Source organism: Somniosus microcephalus, chromosome 3, assembly GCF_052327205.1.
Source record: "Somniosus microcephalus isolate GS21.2 chromosome 3, FLI_Smic_1.0, whole genome shotgun sequence".
NCBI lineage: Eukaryota > Metazoa > Chordata > Chondrichthyes > Squaliformes > Somniosidae > Somniosus > Somniosus microcephalus.
In genome coordinates this window covers 134,276,528-134,298,772 of record NC_140989.1, presented here as the reverse complement: position 1 = coordinate 134,298,772, position 22,245 = coordinate 134,276,528, and the positions used below count along the sequence as shown (strand labels likewise).

The 22,245-nt window shown below is 48.6% G+C and overlaps 1 protein-coding gene across 5 annotated transcripts in view; it reads right to left on the bottom strand.

The window, feature by feature from the left end:
- kif16ba (kinesin family member 16Ba) overlaps positions 1–22,245 on the bottom strand; it is a 290,426-nt gene that overhangs the window by 145,171 nt on the left and 123,010 nt on the right. For all 5 annotated transcript variants that reach the window (XM_085981640.1, XM_085981641.1, XM_085981643.1 and 2 more), the window contains exons 13-15: positions 14,169–14,288; positions 6,633–6,684; positions 4,144–4,281 (exon numbers count right to left, since the gene is read on the bottom strand). In XM_085981640.1, coding sequence (XP_085837766.1) covers positions 4,144–4,281; positions 6,633–6,684; positions 14,169–14,288 — 310 coding nt within the window. The remainder of the gene's footprint in view (positions 1–4,143; positions 4,282–6,632; positions 6,685–14,168; positions 14,289–22,245) is intronic.

Here is a 22,245-nt window from a genome sequence, read left to right as displayed (position 1 = left end):
CCCCGCGATTTCCCGAGGCTCTCCCCCCCGCGGTTTCCCGAGGCTCTCTCCCCCCCCGCCCCCCGCGATTTCCCGAGGCTCTCCCCCCCCCCCCCCTGCGATTTCCTGAGGCTCTCCCCACCGCGATTTCCCGAGGCCCTCCCCACCACCCCCCGCGATTTCCCGAGGCCCTCCACCCCCCCGCGATTTCCCGAGGCCCTCCCCCCCCCGCGATTTCCCGAGGCTCTCCCCCCCCGCGATTTCCGAGGCTCTCCACCCCCCCCGGCGATTCCCAAGCTCTCCCCCCGCGATTTCCCGAGGCCCTCCCCGCCCCTCCCCCCCCGCGATTTCCCGAGGCTCTCCCCCCCCCCCGCGATTTCCCGAGGCTCTCCCCCCCCCCCCCGCGATTTCCCGAAGCTCTCCCCCCCGCGATTTCCCGAGGCTCTCCCTGCCCCTCCCCCCCCGCGATTTCCCGAGGCTCTCCCCCCCGCGATTTCCCGAGGCTCTCTCCCCCCCCGCCCCCCGCGATTTCCCGAGGCTCTCTCCCCCCCGCCCCCCGCGATTTCCCGAGGCTCTCCCCCCCGCGATTTCCCGAGGCCCTCCCCCCCGCGATTTCCCGAGGCTCTCCCCCCCGCGATTTCCCGAGGCTCTCTCCCCCCCCGCCCCCCGCGATTTCCCGAGGCTCTCTCCCCCCCGCCCCCCGCGATTTCCCGAGGCTCTCCCCCCCGCGATTTCCCGAGGCTCTCCCCCCCGCGATTTCCCGAGGCTCTCTCCCCCCCCCCGCCCCCGCGATTTCCCGAGGCTCTCTCCCCCCCGCCCCCCGCGATTTCCCGAGGCTCTCCCCCCCGCGATTTCCCGAGGCCCTCCCCCCCGCGATTTCCCGAGGCTCTCCCCCCCGCGATTTCCCGAGGCTCTCTCCCCCCCCGCCCCCCGCGATTTCCCGAGGCTCTCTCCCCCCCGCCCCCCGCGATTTCCCGAGGCTCTCCCCCCCGCCCCCCGCGATTTCCCGAGGCTCTCTCCCCCCCGCCCCCCGCGATTTCCCGAGGCTCTCCCCCCCGCGATTTCCCGAGGCCCTCCCCCCCGCGATTTCCCGAGGCTCTCCCCCCGCGATTTCCCGAGGCTCTCTCCCCCCCCGCCCCCCGCGATTTCCCGAGGCTCTCTCCCCCCCGCCCCCCGCGATTTCCCGAGGCTCTCCCCCCCGCCCCCCCGCGATTTCCCGAGGCTCTCTCCCCCCCGCCCCCCGCGATTTCCCGAGGCTCTCCCCCCCGCGATTTCCCGAGGCCCTCCCCCCCGCGATTTCCCGAGGCCCTCCCCCCCCCCCCGCGATTTCCCGAGGCTCTCCCCCCCCGCGATTTTCCCGAGGCTCTCCCCCCCGCGATTTCCCGAGGCTCTCTCCCCCGCGATTTCCCGAGGCCCTCCCCCCCCCGCGATTTCCCGAGACCCTCCCCCCCCCCCGCGATTTCCCGAGACCCTCCCCCCCCCGCGATTTCCCGAGGCCCTCCCCCCCCCGCGATTTCCCGAGGCTCTCCCCCCACCCACCCGCGATTTCCCGAGACTCTCCCCCCCCCGCGATTTCCCGAGGCCCTCCCCCCCGCGATTTCCCGAGGCTCTGCCCCCCCGCGATTTCCCGAGGCTATCCCCCCGCGATTTCCCGAGGCTCTCCCCCCCCCCCGCGCGATTTCCCGAGGCTCTCTCCCCCCCCCCCGCCCCCCACGATTTCCCGAGGCTCTCCCCCCCCCGGCGATTTCCCGAGGCTCTCCCCCCCGCGATTTCCCGAGGCTCTCTCCCCCGCGATTTCCCGAGGCCCTCCCCACCCCCCCGCGATTTCCCGAGACCCTCCCCCCCCCGCGATTTCCCGAGGCCCTCCCCCCCCCCCCCCCGCGATTTCCCGAGGCCCTCCCCCCCCCCCCCCCCGCGATTTCCCGAGGCTCTCCCCCCACCCACCCGCGATTTCCCGAGACTCTCCCCCCCCGCGATTTCCCGAGGCCCTCCCCCCCCCGCGATTTCCCGAGGCCCTCCCCCCACCCACCCGCGATTTCCCGAGGCTCTCTCCCCGCGATTTCCCGAGACCCTCCCCCCCCCGCGATTTCCCGAGGCCCTCCCCCCCCCCCGCGATTTCCCGAGGCTCTCCCCCCCCCCCCCCCGCGATTTCCCGAGGCTCTCTCCCCCCCCCCGCCCCCCACGATTTCCCGAGGCTCTCCCCCCCCCCCCCCCGGCGATTTCCCGAGGCTCTCCCCCCGCGATTTCCCGAGGCCCTCCCCACCCCCCCGCGATTTCCCGAGGCCCTCCCCCCCCCCGCGATTTCCCGAGGCTCTCCCCCCACCCACCCGCGATTTCCCGAGACTCTCCCCCCCCCGCGATTTCCCGAGGCCCTCCCCCCCGCGATTTCCCGAGGCTCTGCCCCCCCGCGATTTCCCGAGGCCCTCCCCCCCGCGATTTCCCGAGGCTCTGCCCCCCCGCGATTTCCCGAGGCTATCCCCCCCGCGATTTCCCGAGGCTCTCCCCCCCCCCCCCCGCGATTTCCCGAGGCTCTCCCCCCACCCCACCCCCGCGATTTCCCGAGGCTCTCTCCCCCCCCCGCCCCCCACGATTTCCCGAGGCTCTCCCCCCCCCCCCCCCGCGATTTCCCGAGGCTCTCTCCCCCCGCCCCCCACGATTTCCCGAGGCTCTCTCCCCCCCGCCTCCCGCGATTTCCCGAGGCTCTCTCCCCCCGCGATTTCCCGAGGCTCTCTCCCCCCGCGATTTCCCAAGGCTCTCCCTCCCTCCCCCCCCCGCGATTTCCCGTGGCTCTCTCACCCGCGATTTCCCGAGGCTCTCCCCCCCCCGGCGATCTCACGAGGCTGTGTGCTGGCGTCACGGGGGCCGTGCGCATGCGTGCCGGCGTCAAGGCGGCTGCGCAACGGCCGTGCGCATGCGTGGTTGCCGTTTTAAAAAAAGCCAGAGCGGGCTCTCGCGGGCGGGCGGCGCATGCGCGGTCAGTGCCAGCGGCGCGAGGCGGCCCGCGGGGAGTAGGCAGGGAAACCCCGCGAGCTGGCGGCCGTTAGAGCGGCTCACTTCGGGCCCCGACACCGTCAAACCTGAGAGGGGGAAGTAGAGAGGGAAGAGGAGAAGGAGAGAGAGAGAAATTTTTGGAGCTTCAGGCCTGCCTGCAGCGGGCCTGGAGACCAGCACCGAGTCCCCCCTGCACGAGGGTGAGGAGGAGGGAGGGGGTTTGCTAAACACAATATAAAACTGAAATAAATTGTTAATTAATTCCCTAACACATAATTCAAATATTTACCTTAGTTCCCTAACACACAAAGTGTGGGGGAAAAAATCGTGGAAAATCAAGATGGCGGCCACTCACCTCGGTTCAGAAGGATAAGGCCCGCCCACACATACACCGATTGGTCGACCGGTCAGGTCACCCAAGCGTAGGATTGGTCAATCGTCGAGTCACTCGACACTCAACTGTAGGAAGACCTCGAGGTCACACGGTCGCTAATGAGATGCTAATGAGCGGAACGCTGAACGTTTTTGGGATACCGCGGGCGGGATTTTTGTCCGGCCGAAACGTAAATACGCCGATGACCGGTCCGGAATCGCAAGCTTTCTTTTGAGGCGACGCACGTGTCGGTACGCTCTGTAACTTCCAAACGCATCGAGACCGGGCGGACGGACGTACAGACAGACAGACAGACGTACAGACAGACAGACGAGCCGCTTTATATATATAGATAAATAAAAAAATAAGATAGATTATGTGTGTAGAAGAACTCTCTGTTATAGTCCTAAATTTGACTTTTACTAGTTTGAACCCGTATCACCTTATCCTTTTCTCACAATTTTGTTTGATCTAATTTTAAAGGGATTACCCTTTCCACATCATTTACTGTCTTATTTACTTATATAAGCCCCAGTTTCTCTAGTCTTTCCTCATAACTCAGACCCTTGACATTAGGGATCAGCCTTGGTGACTGTTGAAGAGCTTCCAGCACTTGACTTACTTCCTTCGCCTCAGTGATGCAGTGCTCAAGGTGTATCTGGCCAGAGCACTATTCAATTTCATTATGATTTCCTCTGACTTGTATGTTGCTGATTTGGCTATATGCTTTAACATTCTATTGGCTTTGTTGTTTGCTGCTCTGCTTGGTGTAGTTATTAAGTAAACTCAAAATTGGTTACCTTGGTTTAGCTGAGTAGCTTCTTTAATATGATTTCCATTGACAGAACACTGTGCACCATTCAGTGGTATTACAGTTACTCTGTTATTGCGGTTTTCAAAGATACAATGTTCACTTTCTAGGTCAAGACCATGGAGTACTGCAAGACAAAATGCAAAGAAGATTTAAGTTTCATTAACTTTTGCTGCTTCAACAGATAGTTCTCGTTATTTTCAGACCAAATAGCACCGAACATACTGTTGGCCCAAGATATTCTGTTTACTTCTGAATACTAATTTATTTTTTATTTGAAGGCAAGTAGTATGATCAGTGATGAAATGGCCATAAATGAATCAAATTTAGACAAGAGTCCCAAATTTACAATATAATTTCAGAAAACAAAACCAGTCATAACTGACATTATAGTGTATTATAACCAGGATAAACAGTGTAGGAATAAATCTTTCACACCTCATGAGAACAATAGTTAACATGCATGACTCAAAACAAACAAAGTACAAGTGAAATATTCCTACTAACAACTGCTAGCACTTTTCACATAGCAACATTACCAACGGTGATTCACAGGAAAAAGTGAATGGCAAACTAAAGAAGGAACGTTAGGAGGGAGGACAAAAAAGCTTGGTTCAACAGGTGGGTTTTAAAAAGGGTCTTCAAGCAGGAGAGGTAGGTGGAAATACACAGGTTTAATGGACAGAATTCCAGAGCATGGGGGTTAGGCAGCTAAAAGCACAGCTGCCAAAGGTGAAATGAAGGGAGGAAGGAATCACAAGAGAACAAAGTCAGAGGAATGGAGAGTTCAGGACGAAGGGGTTGCAGCGCTGGAGGAGGTTACAGAGATAGGGAGGAACAAGGCAATGGAGGGTTCTAACACAGGGTAAGAATTTTAAATTTGAGGTGTTGGGGACTGGGTACCAAATTTAGGTCAGCAAAGACGGGGGTGCTGGGCGAACAGAAATTGGTGAAGGACAGGAGTTTTGGATGAGCTGAAGTTTACAAAAGGGTGGAAGATGGAAAGCCAGGCAAGGAACATTGGAATAATCAAGTCTGAAGGTGACAAATTTAGCAGCTGATGGGCTGAAGTAGGGGTGAAGACAGATAACGTTATGCAGGTGGAAGTAGACGGCGTTTGTGATGGAGAGGATATGGGTTCGGAAGCTCAACTTGGGGTTGAATAAAATGGCAAAGCTGCAAACAGTCTGGTTCAGCCCGAGAGAGTGGTCAGGGAAAGGGATGAAGTTTGTGGCAGGGGCGAAGATGATACCTTCGGCTTTCTTAATGTTTAACTACAGGAAATTGGGCTTCAGCCACGACTGGGTGTTGGACAAGCAGTTTAATGCCACAGAGGCAGTGGAGGGCTTGGGAGAAGTGGTGGAGAGGTAGAGCTGGAGGTCACCAGCACACACGTGGAAGCCGATCCCGTGTATGTAGATCAATCTACAACAACAACCACTTGCATTTATATAGCGCCTTTACTGTAGTAAAACTTCCCAAGGTGCTTCACAGGAGCGTTATGAAAGAAAATTTGACATCAAGTCAAATAATGGGATATTAGGCGAGAACGGGGTAGGTTTTAAGGAGCATCGTAAAAGAAGAAGAGGTAGAAAGGAGAGCTTTAGAGAGTAAATTCCAGAGCTCGGGGCCTAGGCAGCTAAAGGCACAGCCGCCAATGGTGGACCAATTAAAACAGGATGCGCAATAGACCAGAATTGGAGGAGTGCAGAGATCTCGGAGGGTTGTGAGGCTAGAGGAGGTTACAGAGATAGGGAAGGGTAGGGAAGAGTGAGGCCATGGAGGGATTTGAAAACAAGGATGAGAGTTTTAAAATCATGCCATTGCTAGAGCAGGAGTCAATGCAGGTCAGTGAGCACGGGGTGATGGGTGAACGGGACTTGGAGCGAGTCAGGATACACACAAGAGTTTTGGATGAGCTGAAGTTTATGGAGGGTGGAAGATGGGAAGCCAGCCCGGAGAGCATTGGAATAGTCAAGTCGGGAGTAACAAAGGCCTGGATGAGGGTTTCAGCAGTAGATGAGCTGAGGATATTCAGATGGAGGACATTTCTGCTCATCGGATAAGCAGTGTGGCAAATCAGAGACAGTGGCAGGGTCGAGAGAGATGGTGGTGATGTAAGGCTGGGTATCGCTAGTGACAACGTTCCTTTTAATTTTTTTGGGTGTGCGGCCCCTTTAAGGGGTTGCGCGGTCCATTCAAAATACCACACCAGCACATTTTTTCCCAATTAAAAGCTGGTGAGCCGGCTGCGCGGGAGCTACAGATCAATGCGCAGTTGTGCAGCTTAAAGGAAACATTGGTCCATGTACATGTGGAACCTGACACCATATTTTCGGCTTATGTCGGTGAGTGGCAGCTTGTAGATGTACCAAAGGGCGGCATATAGATGAGGAACAGGAGGTAGCTAAGGATGCATGCTCAGGGATCTTCTGAGATGTTGGAATGCTAGGCATTAACAGGAACAGATTAACTAACCAATGTCCTGCTCAGTAGTGGCATCTTCCCGTCCAACATAGGTTTTCCCCTCCTATTAAAGAAAACAATACATTTTTACAAGCTGCAGGCAAAAAGAAAGGCCAATTGCTACTAAAAAATAAAATCAAGTGAATGATTGGGGTGATCGCTGTAGGAAAACATCAGACTGTTCCAAACTCCTGGACTTGGTGTAAACAAAGTTTATTAAAAGCAATAAATATAAATCAATACTTAAGATATAGTACCCATTTACAATAAATGTACAAAAGCAAAATATTGTGGATGCTGGCAATCTGAAATAGAAACAGAAAATGCTGGAAATACTCAACAGGTCAAGCAGCATCTGTGGAGAGAGAAACAGAGTTAACATTTCAGGTTGATGACTGTGGTGTATGTACTTTGCAGAAGGAACTATATTCTGCAGCCCCTGTATACTGCAGCACCAGTAGTGACCACCCCTGTATATAAGCCTGTGTAGTAACATTTGCATAGTAGTTCCAGGTTGCCTCCATTCAGTAAAGACCTGTTCTAACCAACTCCTGCAGTCCGTGTCTCAATTATACACGGACATAATACTGGCGACGAGCAGATACGAACTTACCTACAGTATGCACCACCTCATGGGGATCCATCCCTGAAGCGAAGTTATCAGAGGTCGAGGCCAGAAGGAAGAAAGAAACAGAAGAAACGGGCGTCGACTGTGGGCATCCGCCTCGGAGTCAGCGGAGTTGAAGATTTGCAGGAGAGGCTGTCGAGAGCGGGGCTTGGTTATCCTGTCGATGGTGCTTCAGCTAATCGGGCTGGTGGCAGGTAGTACACTGATCCTTCCTGGGCTGCGGCGGTCTAGAGCTCGAGCGGGTGGCTTTGCAACGGGGCCGAACAGCGTTGTCGGGAAGAGGAGAGAGAGAGAGGGTGGAGCACACAGGGCGCAGCCGGTGCTACGAAGCCGGGCAGCGTACAGACCCGAGAAGAGGGAGGCAAGAGTCCCGCAGGGTTGTTCCGACGGCGGGGAAATAATAAAAATTAAACGCGCAGAAAGCCGCGAGGAGCTGCAGTTTGCCACGGGAACCGCGGAGAGCAGCGTCAGCAGCAGCGCGGGGGGGGGTAGGGGTAGTGCGCGAAGGCCATAGGGCGTCGCCATCAAGGCATAAAGCGCTAGCAACAGAGAAGGCAGAAAGCGCGGGAGGCGCCATCTTAATCCAGCGGGGAAGAAGGCAAAGCGCGGGAGGCGCCATTTTGTTAAATCGGGGAAGAAGGCAAAGCGCGGGAGGCGCCATCTTAGATTTCCAAGATGCCGAAGACTGGCAATATCACTGCCTTCGATAATGCAATCGAAGACTGGACCACGTATGTGGAAACAGTCGAGGTATATTGCGAGGCAAACGAAGTAGCCGATGAGAAAAAGGCATCGGTACTGCTAAATTTAATGGGCGCAAGAACGTACGGCCTATTGCGGGACCTGATTACTCCAGCCAAACCGAAGGCGAAGAGTTTTAACGAAATTGTTGCTATCCTACAGGAACACCTAAATCCTACACCGCTGCTGATAGCAGAAAGATTTAAATTCCACAGGAGAAATCAGCACAAAAATGAGAGCAATGCTGATTACCTTACGGAACTACGCAAGCTATCAAAGCACTGCCAGTTCGGAGCAGGACTGGCAGATACCTTACGGGACAAATTTGTCTGTGGACTCCTGAGTGAAGGAACCCAGAAGAGGTTACTCTCAGAGAAAGAGCTGACGCTAGATAAGGCTTTCAGCGTGGCAGTATCGTACGAAGCAGCAGCAAGGGGAGCTGCGGAAATATAGCAAAAGCCACAGGAATACGTCACCCACGAAATGACACGGGGATTTACAAAATGTTATCGCTGCGGCAGAACAACCCATGACCAGAAGGACTGCTGGTCCAAGGACAAAATATGCAGGCAATGCGGAAAGATGGGACACATTGCACGAGTTTGCAGGTCTGGGAAGAAGACCAGCGACAACAAAAAGGCTACTAAGGAACCGTACAGGAAAGTACAAAAGATGACGGACAGTAGTTCCGAAGACCAGATGAGCGATAGTGAATCCGGGAACAAGAGACTAAGCTGTCTCAAACTTCACAACGTAATCGCAAAAGAAGATCACCGAACCATTTGGGTCACCCTCACGATAGCAGGGTCCCAAGTCAAAATGGAATTGGATACAGGATCAGCTCTAACCGTCATGAATCAACGAGACTACGAGCGGCTATTGTCACACATACCCTTGAAAGAGACATCCATTGTCTTGAAGACGTATACGGGGCAAAAAGTATACCCGAGGAAAAATAAGGGTGCCTGTCGAATACAACGGCAAGGAAAGACAGAAATTGTATCTGTACATACTGCAAGATGGTGGACCACGTTATTGGGACGTGAATGGATCAGAAAGATAACTTTAGACTGGCACTCCATTCAGGCACTGACGGTGGCTGGTAAAAAGGATGACGACGTCACTCCTGGACGATTGTCAACAATCTTAGCTAACGCCAAAGAGGTATTTCAACAAGAACTGGGCACGCTTAAAGGCGTAACCGCCTTGATAAAAATGGAAGAGAATGCAATTCCCAAGTTTTTCAAAGCAAGACCGGTACCATATGCAATTCGCCCAGCCGTCGAGGCAGAGCTAGAGAATCTGGAGAATGCAGGCGTGTTATCTAAGGTAGACTGGAGCGAGTGGGCGACACCCATCATTCCTGTCATGAAGAAAACGTTAAACAATAAGTCTGAGGAGCCAAGGAAGGTTCGCATGTGGGGACTTCAAGGTGACGGTGAACCCAGTCCTTCACACAGTACAATATCCTCTTCCAAGGAAAAAAGATATCTTCGCCTCACTATCTGGAGGGAAGCGTTTTACAAAAATTGACCTAGCACAAGCATATTTGCAGATGGAGGTTGAAGAATCCTTTAGGAAGTATCTCACGATAAACACTCACAAAAGGTCTTTACCAGTATAATCGACTGGTATTCGGAGTAGCATCAGCTCCGGCGATATGGCAAAGAGCGATGGAACAAGTCCTGCAAGGGATTCCGGGGACTCAGTGTTACTTGGACGACATCCTAGTGACAGGTGAAGATGACAGTGAACACCTTGCCAACGTAGAGCAGGTGCTCACTAGACTACGTGAACATGCACTTGGGGCGATTGGCCCGTAGCCCGAGTTTTTTAAGAAACAGATATCGTATTGTGGCCACGTGATTGATGAAGAGGGGTTACATAAGTCCCCTGACAAAATTGAAGCGGTAGTTAAGGCTCCAGCGCCTGAAAATTTGTCGCAACTGAGGTCATTCCTCGGATTGGTGAATTACTACCATAAGTTTTTGCCGAATTTGTCCACAATTCTGCACCCACTGAACGCCCTGCTACAAACGGGAGTAGCATGGAAATGGAGCGATGAATGTAAGCGGGCCTTTCAGAAGAGTAAGGACCTAATCACTTCAAGAGAAGTATTGGCTCACTACAACCCATCACTACCGATAAGACTGGCGTGTGATGCGTCTCCCTACGGCATTGGGGCGGTACTGTCACATAAATTCCTTGATGGTTCAGAGAGGCCGATAGCTTTTGCGTCACGCTCGTTAACTTCAGCCGAGCGTAACTACGCCCAGATTGACAGAGAGGCCCTCAGCCTGGTGTGGGGGGGGGGGGGGGGTGAAGAAGTTCAATCACTACCTGCACGGTCAGAAATTTACTCTACTTACTGATCATCAACCTCTTGTCTCCATTTTCAACCCTCAGAAGGGCGTACCGATAATGACAGCACAACGGCTACAGAGGTGGTCCCTTTTCCTAGGGGCACACCAATATGACATCGAGTACAAAGGAACTAAACAGCATGGGAATGCTGATGGATTGTCACGCCAACCGTTGCTGACGGTGGAAGAAGAACTTGCAGTGGATCCAGTGGAGATATTCCACTCGACCATAGTCGAATGTCTCCCTGTGACGAATGCAAACATAGAAAAGGAAACACGAAATGACCCGACACTCTCCTGGGTCTATGATTTAACGGTGCAGGGATGGGCAGCACATGGCGAACCACTGCTGCCAGCATTCTCGCCGAGAAGAGAACAGCTGTCAGTGTGCAGAGGAACCTTGATGTGTGGATCCAGAGTAGTAATTCCACCCAAATTGAAGGATAGAGTGCTCAATGAGCTTCATGAGGGTCATCTGGGAGGGGTAAAAATGAAGAACTTAGCCAGAGCGTTTGTGTGGTGGCCGGGAATCGATAGAGAAATCGAAGAGATGACCAAGAGCTGTACAGGATGCCAGAAGGTCCAAAACGCCCCACCACAAGCCCCTCTACATCCATGGGAGTGGCCCTCATCTCCATGGCAAAGGGTGCACATTGATTTTGCTGGTCCATTTATGGACTCGATGTTTTTAATTGCGGTGGATGCACAAAGTGGCCAGAGGTAATAAAAATGTCCTCAACCACCACAGAAAAAACTATCACAGTCTTACGAACCATATTCGCCAGGAATGGGCTGCCTGAACAGATTTGCTCCGACAATGGACCACAGTTTGTGTCTGAAGAGTTCCGGAGGTTCTTAAAGAACAATGGTATTAAGCATTACACATCAGCCCCATATCATCCAGCCACTAATGGATTGGCCGAGAGGTTCGTTCAAACATTCAAGAAGGCTATCAAGGCAATGTGTAATGAAGATATACCCCTACAGCACAAGGTGGATAACTTCTTGTTTGCCTACCGGAATGCGACACATGCGGTTACCAACCAAACTCCAGCCATGATGTTCTTCAATCGAAGACTACGATGCCGCTTGGATTTGGTTAAGCCAAACATCAGAAGAGATGTGGAGAACAGGCAGTTTCAGAATATGAATGAAAGGCCGACCAGGAGTTTTAAGATAGGTCAACCAGTTTTGGCCCGGGACTACCGCACAGAGAAATGGCAGCCAGGAACGATCTGTACACGGCAAGGACCTCTAATGTATACCGTGGACGTTGGAGAGAGCATTGTAAGACGCCATGCTGACCAGATTCTAGAGTCACTGGGAAACGTCAACTCCACACCACGATCTGATACACCTGGCGATGAAACCGAAGTATCAATTGCATCTACCTCAGAATCGGTGATATTGGAAGCAGACGAACCAAACAACGACATTGATCCCGACTCAACGTTGCCAGAAGAACCTGATACCCCAAAGAGGCGTTATCCAGACAGAATCAGGAAGCCTCCTCAAAGACTGAACTTATAATTGCTTAACTTCAACTAATGTATCTAGCAACTGTAATTGTAAATATGTTATTTCATTGTTAATCGAATGTTATGTACTGTTTAGCTAAAAGGGGAGGAATTGTAGTGTATGTACTTTGCAGAAGGAACTATATTCTGCAGCCCCTGTATACTGCAGTACCAGTAGTGACCACCCCTGTATATAAGCCTGTGTAGTAACATTTGCATAGTAGTTCCAGGTTGCCTCCATTCAGTAAAGACCTGTTATAACCAACTCCTGCAGTCCGTGTCTCAATTATACACGGACATAATAATGACCTTTTGTCAGAACTGGAAAAAGTTAGAGATGTAACAGATTTTAAGCAGGTGCAGAGGCAAGGAAAGTGGGGAGGGGAGGAAAGAACAAAAAAGGGAAGGTCTGTGATGAGGTGGAAGGCAGGAAAGATTAAATGACAAAAAGGATGATAGTACAAAGCAAAAGGAGATGGTAATGGGAAAAGTAAAGAAACAAAAGATGAGTCTAGAAGAGGTGTAAATGGGAATGGCAGAAACAACAACAGCTGCCATGTGAAAAATAGGGGCAGAGGTTATGGTGTGAAATTGTTGAACTCAATGTTGAGTCCGGAAGGCTGAAAAGTGCTTAATTGAAAGAGGAGGTGCTGTTCCTCGAGCTTACATTGAGCTTCGTTGGAACAGTGCAAGAGGCCTAGGTCAGAGAGATCAGAGTGGGAGTGGAGCGGAGAATTAAAGTGACAGGCGACTGGAAGCCACAATAAATGTAGCTATTTGGATTCACATTTAAAGCAGATTAAATTGATCCAACCTGAACCAACAGAATGAAAACACCCAGATTTTGTGGTGGTTTTACATAGAATGCAGCAAAATTATTCGTATTGTCTGCAATTTGTTTCATTTCTTTAAAGCTTGTGAATTAAGCAAATTACATTTATCATCGTACGATACGGCACAGAAGGAGGCCATTCAGCCCATCATGTTTGTGTCGACTCCTTGGTAGAGCTATCCAATTAGTCCCACTCCCCTCTTCCCCATAGCCCTGTAAATATGAGCAATAATTTATCATTATTTATATGATCACAGTATGTAACTTACTATGTACAATAAAACAAAATGTTGCAAGTACATTTATATAAAAAGAGAAATCACAGGAACCCCACAGTGCAGATAGAGGCCATTTTGGCCCATCGAGCCTGCACCGACACATATCCCACCCTATCCCCGTAACCCCACGTATTTAATCCCCCTAACACTAAGGGTCAATTTATCATAGCCAATCAACCTAACCCGCACATCTTTGGACTGTGGGAGGAAACCGGAGCACCCGGAGGAAACCCACGCAAACACGGGGAGAATGTGCAAACTCCACACAGACAGTCGCCCGAGGCCGGATTCGAACCCGGGTCCCTGGCGCTGTGAGGCAACAGTGCTAACCACTATGCCACCGTGCTGCGGAAGGAAAGACTTTCCCCGTTGCTTTTTATTTTAAAAAGTGACCATTAGGAGGTATTCTCATTTTTATGCTATATTTTCAGGAGCGCTACCATTATGGGTCCTAAGCTGATTTGGTGATCCAAGTTCCAAGGGCAGACTCAAGCAGCTCTAGTCCAATCTCCTTTCTAGTCTAAGCACGTGTTTGCTTTAATCAAATGAGGCACTCTAAGACACATACAGCTCATCCTCGTAAAAGTGTTAACCTAAAATAGAGTGTCTTAATGTACCCAATAAAACTGCACAAAAATGATATTTCCAAACAAGTAATTATCATTCTCCCCCCCCCCACCATCGTAGAGATAGAACACTTTGTGCAAAACTTTTCTCCCTAGCATTTCCTTGACCTTTAAAAATTAGAGCCATATTATTATAATTACTTTTTTTAAACAAAGTTCCAGAAACATACTGGTACATTTACAATATTAGCAAAGGAAACAATTTTCTCCTTCTGAGGATTATTACATGAAATTCTTCCTGAATTTGTACTTTAAATCAATATGACTAATGTTTGTATATTTTGCCCCTATGAGAGTTGCTAAATCCCTACTGTATCTTTTCGGTAGTTATTGTACTTTCTTGATCAAATTCCAGTTTTGGAAAATACATTTATTCTGGGCTTCTCAGAGCAGGAGTGTGCCAACCTTACCCAGGTAATCTGGGGAGTTATTCTTTGTGCAACATTTTAACTTGCATTGCAGCAAAGGAAAATGGTTTATATTTTTTATTAAAAAGCTGTACATGATCTTCTCCTCAGAGATGATCAAAATAATATTGTCTAGGCTACACAAATCATCCTTACCTTGAGATGGTACAAAATAATTCCTGTACTAAGCAAGTCATCATCAATACCAATCAAATGAGGTAACTCGGAGTCCAGAACCACACCGATTCCTTCTTTTCGAAGAGCTAAAGTTTCTTCCTAAAACAATAAGAATGAAGACTGACTGCTAGAAGCTAGACAACTATTACCTGTAAAACAAAGGTTATTTAAAAGAAATAAAATTGTGGTGGTTATCACTTACCAATTTAGCTATATTGCAGCTAGCTGATTGCATTTTGCACTGAATTTCAAGTAACAGGTAGAATGTATTAAAATCTTTTCTGATTGAAGCACTGAAGGATTACAGAATTTCCCCTTAGTTATTGATATATTTGCTACAAATACATATTATACAGCATGAGGAAGAAAGGATAACTCATGGTATATATAAATACACCAAAAATTGAGGTGGTTCAGATGCTATCTTAAACTGTGGTGAGAAAGTTCAAGTGGCCTTAGATAATCCATTATGTTGTGTAACAGATACATTTTTCATCACAGTATAGTTCAATCAGCAGCCCTTGGGTGTGGGTTCCTCCACCACAATGTTCATCATGTGAACAGAAACACAATTTTACTGGGACAATGACATTTGGGATACACTATGCATAACCAATGAAGTAAAGAACATACGTTTATCTAGCTCTTTCACATCCTTGGGGCGTCCCAAACCACCTCACAGCCAAAGCATTACTTTTGAAATGTTGAAGCGTCACTCTTATGTAGACAAATGCAGAAGCCAATTTTTTACATAGCGAGGCCCCACAAACACAAAATGAGATGAATGACCAGATGATCCGTTTTGGTTGTGGGACAAATAAAGGACACTGGGAGATGTCTTCTTTTTTTAAAAATAGCGCCATGGTATTTTTTTTTTTACATCCGCCTGAATAGCCACATGGGGTCTCAGTTCAACATCTCATCTAAAAAGACAATACAGAAATCCCTCAGCACTGAAGATCAGTTAGATTATGTACTCTGGAGCAGGGCTTGAACTCTCAATGCTATGATTTAGAAGCAAGGCTGCCACCACTGAGCCAAGCCAACACTTAAAGAACCCATTAGCAGAGCAGTTGCAAACTTCATGTTAAATGAAGATTTGATGAATAGTAAAATATCCCAGCTCACTTCAATATATAGCTACAGTGTACAGTCAGTAATAGTATACAGCTGTAAAATTAGGCATTTAAAGAAACTTAAGCTTGCAAAGGTTTGAATGATGGGGCACCAACAATTTATCTATTAATGATGTGCAGTGGATTATTTAAAAAATGAAAAAGCCACAGAATGAACCCAAATTGGACTAAACTTTATACTGTCAAAATAATGCTGGAGATACTACATAATATGCAGGATATCATGAGGTAGCACCAGCCGTCTTGGTAGAATATCGGTGCATAAACTTTCTATTTCTTACTTGATGCCCTATGGGAATTATTCAAGTATCTAAGAGCAGTTATTATTCAAGTATCTCTGAGAGTAGCGGCGAGAAAGGACCTGGTCAGGGATGGAGTGGAGCCAGGGGAAAGGCCCAAACCCAAAAGAGAGTGTAAAAAAAAAAATCAAGGAGTGACATCACAGGGCAGCAGGTAGGTGATTAGTTGGTGAGTATTCGTTTTTTTGTGTCTTTAAGCTAGTTACGAAACTGTAAATTGTTATAACTTTAATTTATTAAATTAGTAACCAAAACTAGATAAACCAATTAAGTAATAAAACTAAAATAATTCATAAAAAAATTAACTAATCAATAAATAAAGAATGTTAGATAGACATAGCAGGGCAGGTAGGCGTGCCGTAATTGCAGCATGTGGGAGTTTGTGGAGACCAGCGAGATCCCGAGCAACCACATCTGCGATAAGTGTCTGTAGCTCAAGGAACTTCAGCTCAGAATTGTTGAGCTGGAAACATTGTTTTCTTCTTAGAAGATAGGAGCAGGAGTAGGCCATTCAGCCCCTCGAGCCTGCTCTGCCATTTAATGAGATCATGGCTGATCATCCAAATTCAGTACCTTGTCCCTGCTTTCTCCCCATATCCCTTTAGCCTTAAGAAATATATCTAACTCCTTCTTGAATATATTTCATGAATTGGCTTCAACTGCCTTCTGTGGTAGAGAATTCCACAGGTTCACCATTCTCTGGGTGAAGAAATTCCTCCTCATCTCTGTCCTAAATGGCTTACCCCTTATCTTTAGACTGTAACCCCTGGTTCTGGACTCCCCCGCCATCAGGAACATCCTTCCTGCATCTAGAGGTGCAGACATGGCGGGGCGAGTTACCTGGACACTTTGTTCCGGGAGGCAGTCACACTCCTTAGGTTAAGTAGTACTTTAGAGTTAGTCAATGGTCAGGGACAGGAGGGTGTAACTGCGAGTCAGGAAGGTATGGGGACCCAGGATGTAGTGATGGAGGAGCCTCGGCCCTTGTCTTTGACCAACAGGTAGGAGGTACTTGCTACCTCTGTGGATGAGAACAAGGACTGCAGGGTGGATGAGCAAACTGACCATGGCACCATGGTGCAGGAGGCCATTCAAGGGGGGGGGGGGGGTAGGGGAGTGAAAAGCAATATAGTTGTGTTAGAAGACAGTATAGTCAGGGGAACAGATACGGTTCTCTGCAGCCGCGACTGGGAGTTCCAAAGGTTGTGTTGCCTGCCCGGTGCCAGGGTTAAGGATATCTCGTCGCAGCTGGAAAAGAACTTGGAGTTAGAGTGGTCGTGGTCCACATAGGAACCAACAACATAGGCAGAACTAGGAATGAGGTTCTGCTGAGGGAGTTTGAGCAGCTAGGGTCCAAATTAATATGCAGAACCTCAAAAGGTAATAATCTCTGGATTGTTACCGGAGCCACGTGCAAATTGGCATAGGGGCAGACAGATCAGAGAGTTAAATGCGTGGCTCAAAGAGTGGTGTGGGAGGTAGGGGTTTCACTTCATGGGACACTGGCATCAGTACTGAGGAAAGTGGGAACTGTTCCGTTGGAATGGGCTTCACTTAAACTGGGCTGGGACCAGTGACCTGGGCAAATCGAATAACTAGGGCAGTAGATTGAGTTCTAAACTAATGAAAGGGGGTGTGGTGGGCGGATTCAGGAAAGGGTAAATTCAAAATCAGTAAGAGAAATGTCAAGGCTGTGGAGCAGTATACTGATCTGGGTAACGGTAAGCAGAGTGGGTCAGGAAGGGAGAGCGCGAGATTAATAAAGGTAATAGGGCACCAGTGACTAAAGTGACATCGGGGGAAAATAGAAAAAAGTTAAAGCTAAAGGTACTATATCTGAATGCACGAAGCATTCGCAACAAAATAGATGAATTAATAGCACAGATCGAAATAAATGGGTTTGATTTAATAGCCATTACAGAGACATGGGGGGCAATTTTGCCAGCCCTGGGGAGGCAGGACTGCCGGGAAAATGGCAGAATTTGGGGGCGGGTGCCCAACCCACCCCCAACCTGCCTCCGTGCCATCTTCCCAGGAGGCAGGTAGCCGTCCTGCGCCGGGTCCTATCTCCTTGGAGGCGGGAAGGGATTAAAGCCTATTAACTGCCTGTTAACAGGTAGTTAACAGGCAGAAAATAGGATTATCCCCTTTTTGCCCTCACAAGTGCAGGCTTCCCGAAGGCTTCGAAACCCGCCAGCGAGGCGAGTAGGTGGTCTGCGGGGGTTGGGTGCAAAAGTGTAGAGGTGCGTATCTGAGGTAAGTGCAAAGTGTTATTAAAAGTGTACTTACCTTTGTTTCTTCCTGCAGGCTTCAGTTGGTGTGTATGCGGAGTCTCGGACCTCCGCGTTGGGAATGACAGATGGCCATTGCATTCTCAGATGCAACTACCATCTCATTTCTGTAAAAGAAAGAAGTTTGATGGGGTCTTGAATTCAAGACCTCATCAAACTACAGAGAATGTCACTTTTTGATGATGACAATTCATCTGTCAAATATTTTTGACAGATGAAACGTCATACGCTGATGTCCTCTGCAACCGGCTTTCCCTTAATTGGCCTGCTAAGCTCACTGGGCGGGCTAAACAAGGTCAATCAAGGGAAAATAGCGTGGATTGGCCAGAAGTTGTTGGATGCGGGACTGGAACCCGACAAGTGGGAGTCCCACCTCCAAAAGCTTCCCATTGGCAAAATCATCCCCATGGTTGCAGAGTGACCAAAGTTGGAAACTAAATATTCCAGGATATTTGACTTTTAGAAGACAGGCAGAATGGAAAAGTGGGGGGGGGGGGGGGGGGGGTTAGCCTTGATAATAAAGGAGGGGACGAAGACAGTAGAGAGAAAGGATCTTGGCTCGGGAAAAACAAAATGTAGAATCAGTTTGGGCGGAGCTAAAAAACAACAAGGGCAGAAAACACTAGTGAGAGTGGTTTATAGGCCCCCTAATAATAGTTGTAGTGTCGGGCAGAGTATAAATCAGGAAATGAGAGATGCATGTAGCAAGGGGTAATCCAGTAATCATGGGGGACTTTAACTTTCATATAGATTTGGCAAATCAAATTTGCAGTAATAGTGCAGAGGAAGAGTCTAGATCAGTATGTCGAGGGACCTACTAGGGAATTGGCTATTTTAGATCTAGTATTGTGCAATGAGACAGGGTTAATTAATAACCTTGTAGTAAAGGAGCCTCTGGGGAGCAGTGATCATAATGTGATAGAATTTTATGCCGAGTTTGAGAGTGATTTAGTTAAGTCCGAAACTAGGGTCCTAAATCTGAACAAAGCAAACTGTGTAGGTATGAGGGGTGAGTTGGCTAAGGTAGGTTGGGAAACTAGATTAAAAGATATGACAGTAGAAAGGCAATGGTAACTATTTAAAGAAATAATTCCTAATTCGCAACGAATATACATTCCCTCAAGGAATAAAAACACCATGGGAAAAATGGTCCACCCATGGCTAACAAGAGAAATTAAAGATAGTATTAAATTAAAGGAAGAGGTCTATAATGTTGCCAAAATGAGTAGTAAGCCTGAGGATTGGGAGGACTTTAGAATTCAGCAAAGGAGGACCAAGAAATTGATAAAGAAAGGGAAAACAGAATATGAGACTAAACTAGCAAGAGACATAAAAACAGACTGTAAAAGCTTCTACAGGTATGTAAAAAGGAAAAGTTTAGCCAAAGTAAACATGGATCCCTTACAGGCTGAGACAGGAGAAATTATAAAGCAGAATAAGGAAATGGCAGAGAAATTAAACAAATACTTTGTGTCTGTCTTCACGGAAAAAACATTTCAGAAATAGTGGAGAACCAAGGGTCTAGTGAGAATGAGGAACTGAAAGAAATTAGTATTAGTAAGGAAATAGTACTGGAGAAATGAATGGGACTGAAAGCTGATAAATCCCCTATCGATAAATCCTAGGGTTTTGAAAGAGGTGGCTATAGAGATAGTGGATGCACTGGTTGTCATCTTCCAAAATTCCATAGATTCTGGAACGGTTCCCGCGGATTGGAAGGTAGCAAATGTAACCCCACTATTTAAGAAAGGAGGGAGAGAGAAAACGGGGAACTATAGACCAGTTAGCCTGATATTAGTAGCAGGGAAAATGCTAGAATCTATTATTAAGGATGTAGTAACAGGGCACTTAGAAAGTAATAATAGGATTGGGCAGAGTCAACACAGTTTTATGAAAGGGAAATCATGTTTGACAAATCTGAAGAGTTTTTTGAGATTGTAACTAGCAGGATAGATGAGGAGGAACCGGTATTTGGATTTTCAGAAGGTATTCGATAAGGTGTCACACAAGAGGTTATTAAACAAAATTAGGGCTCATGAGATTGAGGGTTATATACTAACATGAATTAAGGATTGGTTAACGGACAGAAAACAGAGAGTAGGAATAAATGGATCATTTTTGGGTTGGCAGGCTGTAACCACAGGGTACCACAAGGATCAGTGCTTGGGCCTCAACTATTTGCAATCTATATCAATGATCTGGCTGAGGGGATCAAATGTAATATATCCAAGTTTGCTGATGATACAAAGCTAGGTGGGAGTGTAAGTTGTGAGGAGGATGCAAAGAGGCTGCAAGGGGATATAGATAAGTTAAGCGAGTGGGCAAGAACATGGCAAATGGAATATAATGTGGAGAAATGTGAAATTATCCACTTTGGTAGTAAAAATAGAAAAGCAGAGTATTTTTTAAATGGTGAAAGATTGGGAAATGTTGGGTGTTCAGAGGGACCTGGGTGTTCTTGTACACAAATCGTTGAAAGTGAATATGCAGGTACAGTAAGCAATTAGAAAAGCAAATGGTTTATTGGGCTTTATTACAAAAAGGATTTGAGTATAAGAGTAAAGACGCCTTACTACAATTATATGGGGCCTTGGTGAGACCATACCTAGAGTATTGTGTACAGTTTTGGTCTCCTTACCCAAGGAAGGATATACTTGCCATAGAGGGAGTGCAATGAAGGTTCACCAGACTGATTCCTGAGATTGGGGGTTTGTCCTATGAGGAGAGATTGAGTAGACTAGTCTTACATTCTCTGGAGTTTAGAAGAATGAGAGGTGATCTCATTGAAACATACAAATTCTTACAGCGCTCGACAGGGTAGATGCAGAGAGGATGTTCCCCCTGGCTGGGGTCACAGTCTCAGAATAAGGGGTCGGCCATTTAGGACTGAGTTGAGAAGAAATTTCTTCACTCAGAGGGTAGTGAATCTGTGGAATTCTCTACCCCAGAGGGCTGTGGATGCTCAGTTGTTGAGTATATTTAAGGCAGAGATCAATATATATTTGGATACACGGATGCGGTAGCAGCATGCTATAGACAGGGCTAAGCGATCCCACAATCAACGGATCAGATCAAAGCACTGCAGTCCTGCCACATCCAGTCGTGAATGGTGGTGGACCATTAAACAACTAATGGGAGGAGGAGGCTTCATGACTATCCCCATCCTCAATGATGGTGGAGCCCAGCACGAGTGCAAAAGACAAGGCTGAAGTATTTGCAACCATCTTCAGCTAGAAGTGCCGAGTAGATGATCTATATCGGCCTACTCCTGAGGTCCCCACCATCACAGAAGCCAGTCTTCAGCCAATTTGATTCACTCCACGTGATATCAAGAAACAGCTGAACGCACTGGATACAGCAAAGGCTATGGGCCCCGACAACATCCTGGCTATCGTGCTGAAGACTTGTACTCCAGAACTAGCCGCGCCTCTAGCCAAGCTGTTCCAGTACAGCTACAACACTGGCATCTATCCGACAATGTGGAAAACTGTCCAGGTAAGTCCTGTCCACAAAAAGCAGGACAAATCAAATCTGGCCAATTACCGCCCTATCCGTCTACTCTCGATCATCAGCGAAGTGATGGAAGGTGTCATCAACAGCGCTATCAAGCGGCACTTACTCACCAATAGCCTGCTCACTGATGCCCAGTTTGGGTTCCGCCAAGACCACATGGCTCCCGACCTCATTATAACCTTGGTCCAAACATGGACAAAAGGAGCTGAATTCCAGAGGTGAGGTGAGACTGACTGACAAGGCAGCATTCGACCAGGTGTGGCATCAAGGAGCCCGAGTAAAACTGAAGTCAATGGGAATCAGGGGGAAAACTCTCCACTGGCTGGAGTCAGTAGTGTACCATCTACAAGATGCACTGTAGCAAATCGCCAAAGCTTCTTCGGCAGCACCTCCCAAACCTGCAACCTCTTCCACCTAGAAGGACAAGGGCAGCAGGCACATGGGAACATCACCACCTCCAAGTTCCCCTCCAAGTCACACACCATCCTGACTTGGAAATATATCGCCAATCCTTCATCGTCGCTGGGTTAAAATCCTGGAACTCCCTACCTAACAGCACTGTGGGAGTACCTTTACCACACCGACTGCAGCGGTTCAAGGCGGCTCACCACCACCTTCTCAAAGGCAATTAAGGATGGGCAATAAATGCTGGCCTTGCCTGCGACGCCCACATCCCATAAACAAATGATTTTTGGATATTAAGGGAATCAAGGGATATGGGGATAGTGCAGGAAAGTGGAGTTGAGGTGGAAGATCAGCCATGATCTTATTGAATGGCGGCGCAGGCTCGAAGGGCCGAATGGCCTACTCCTGTTCC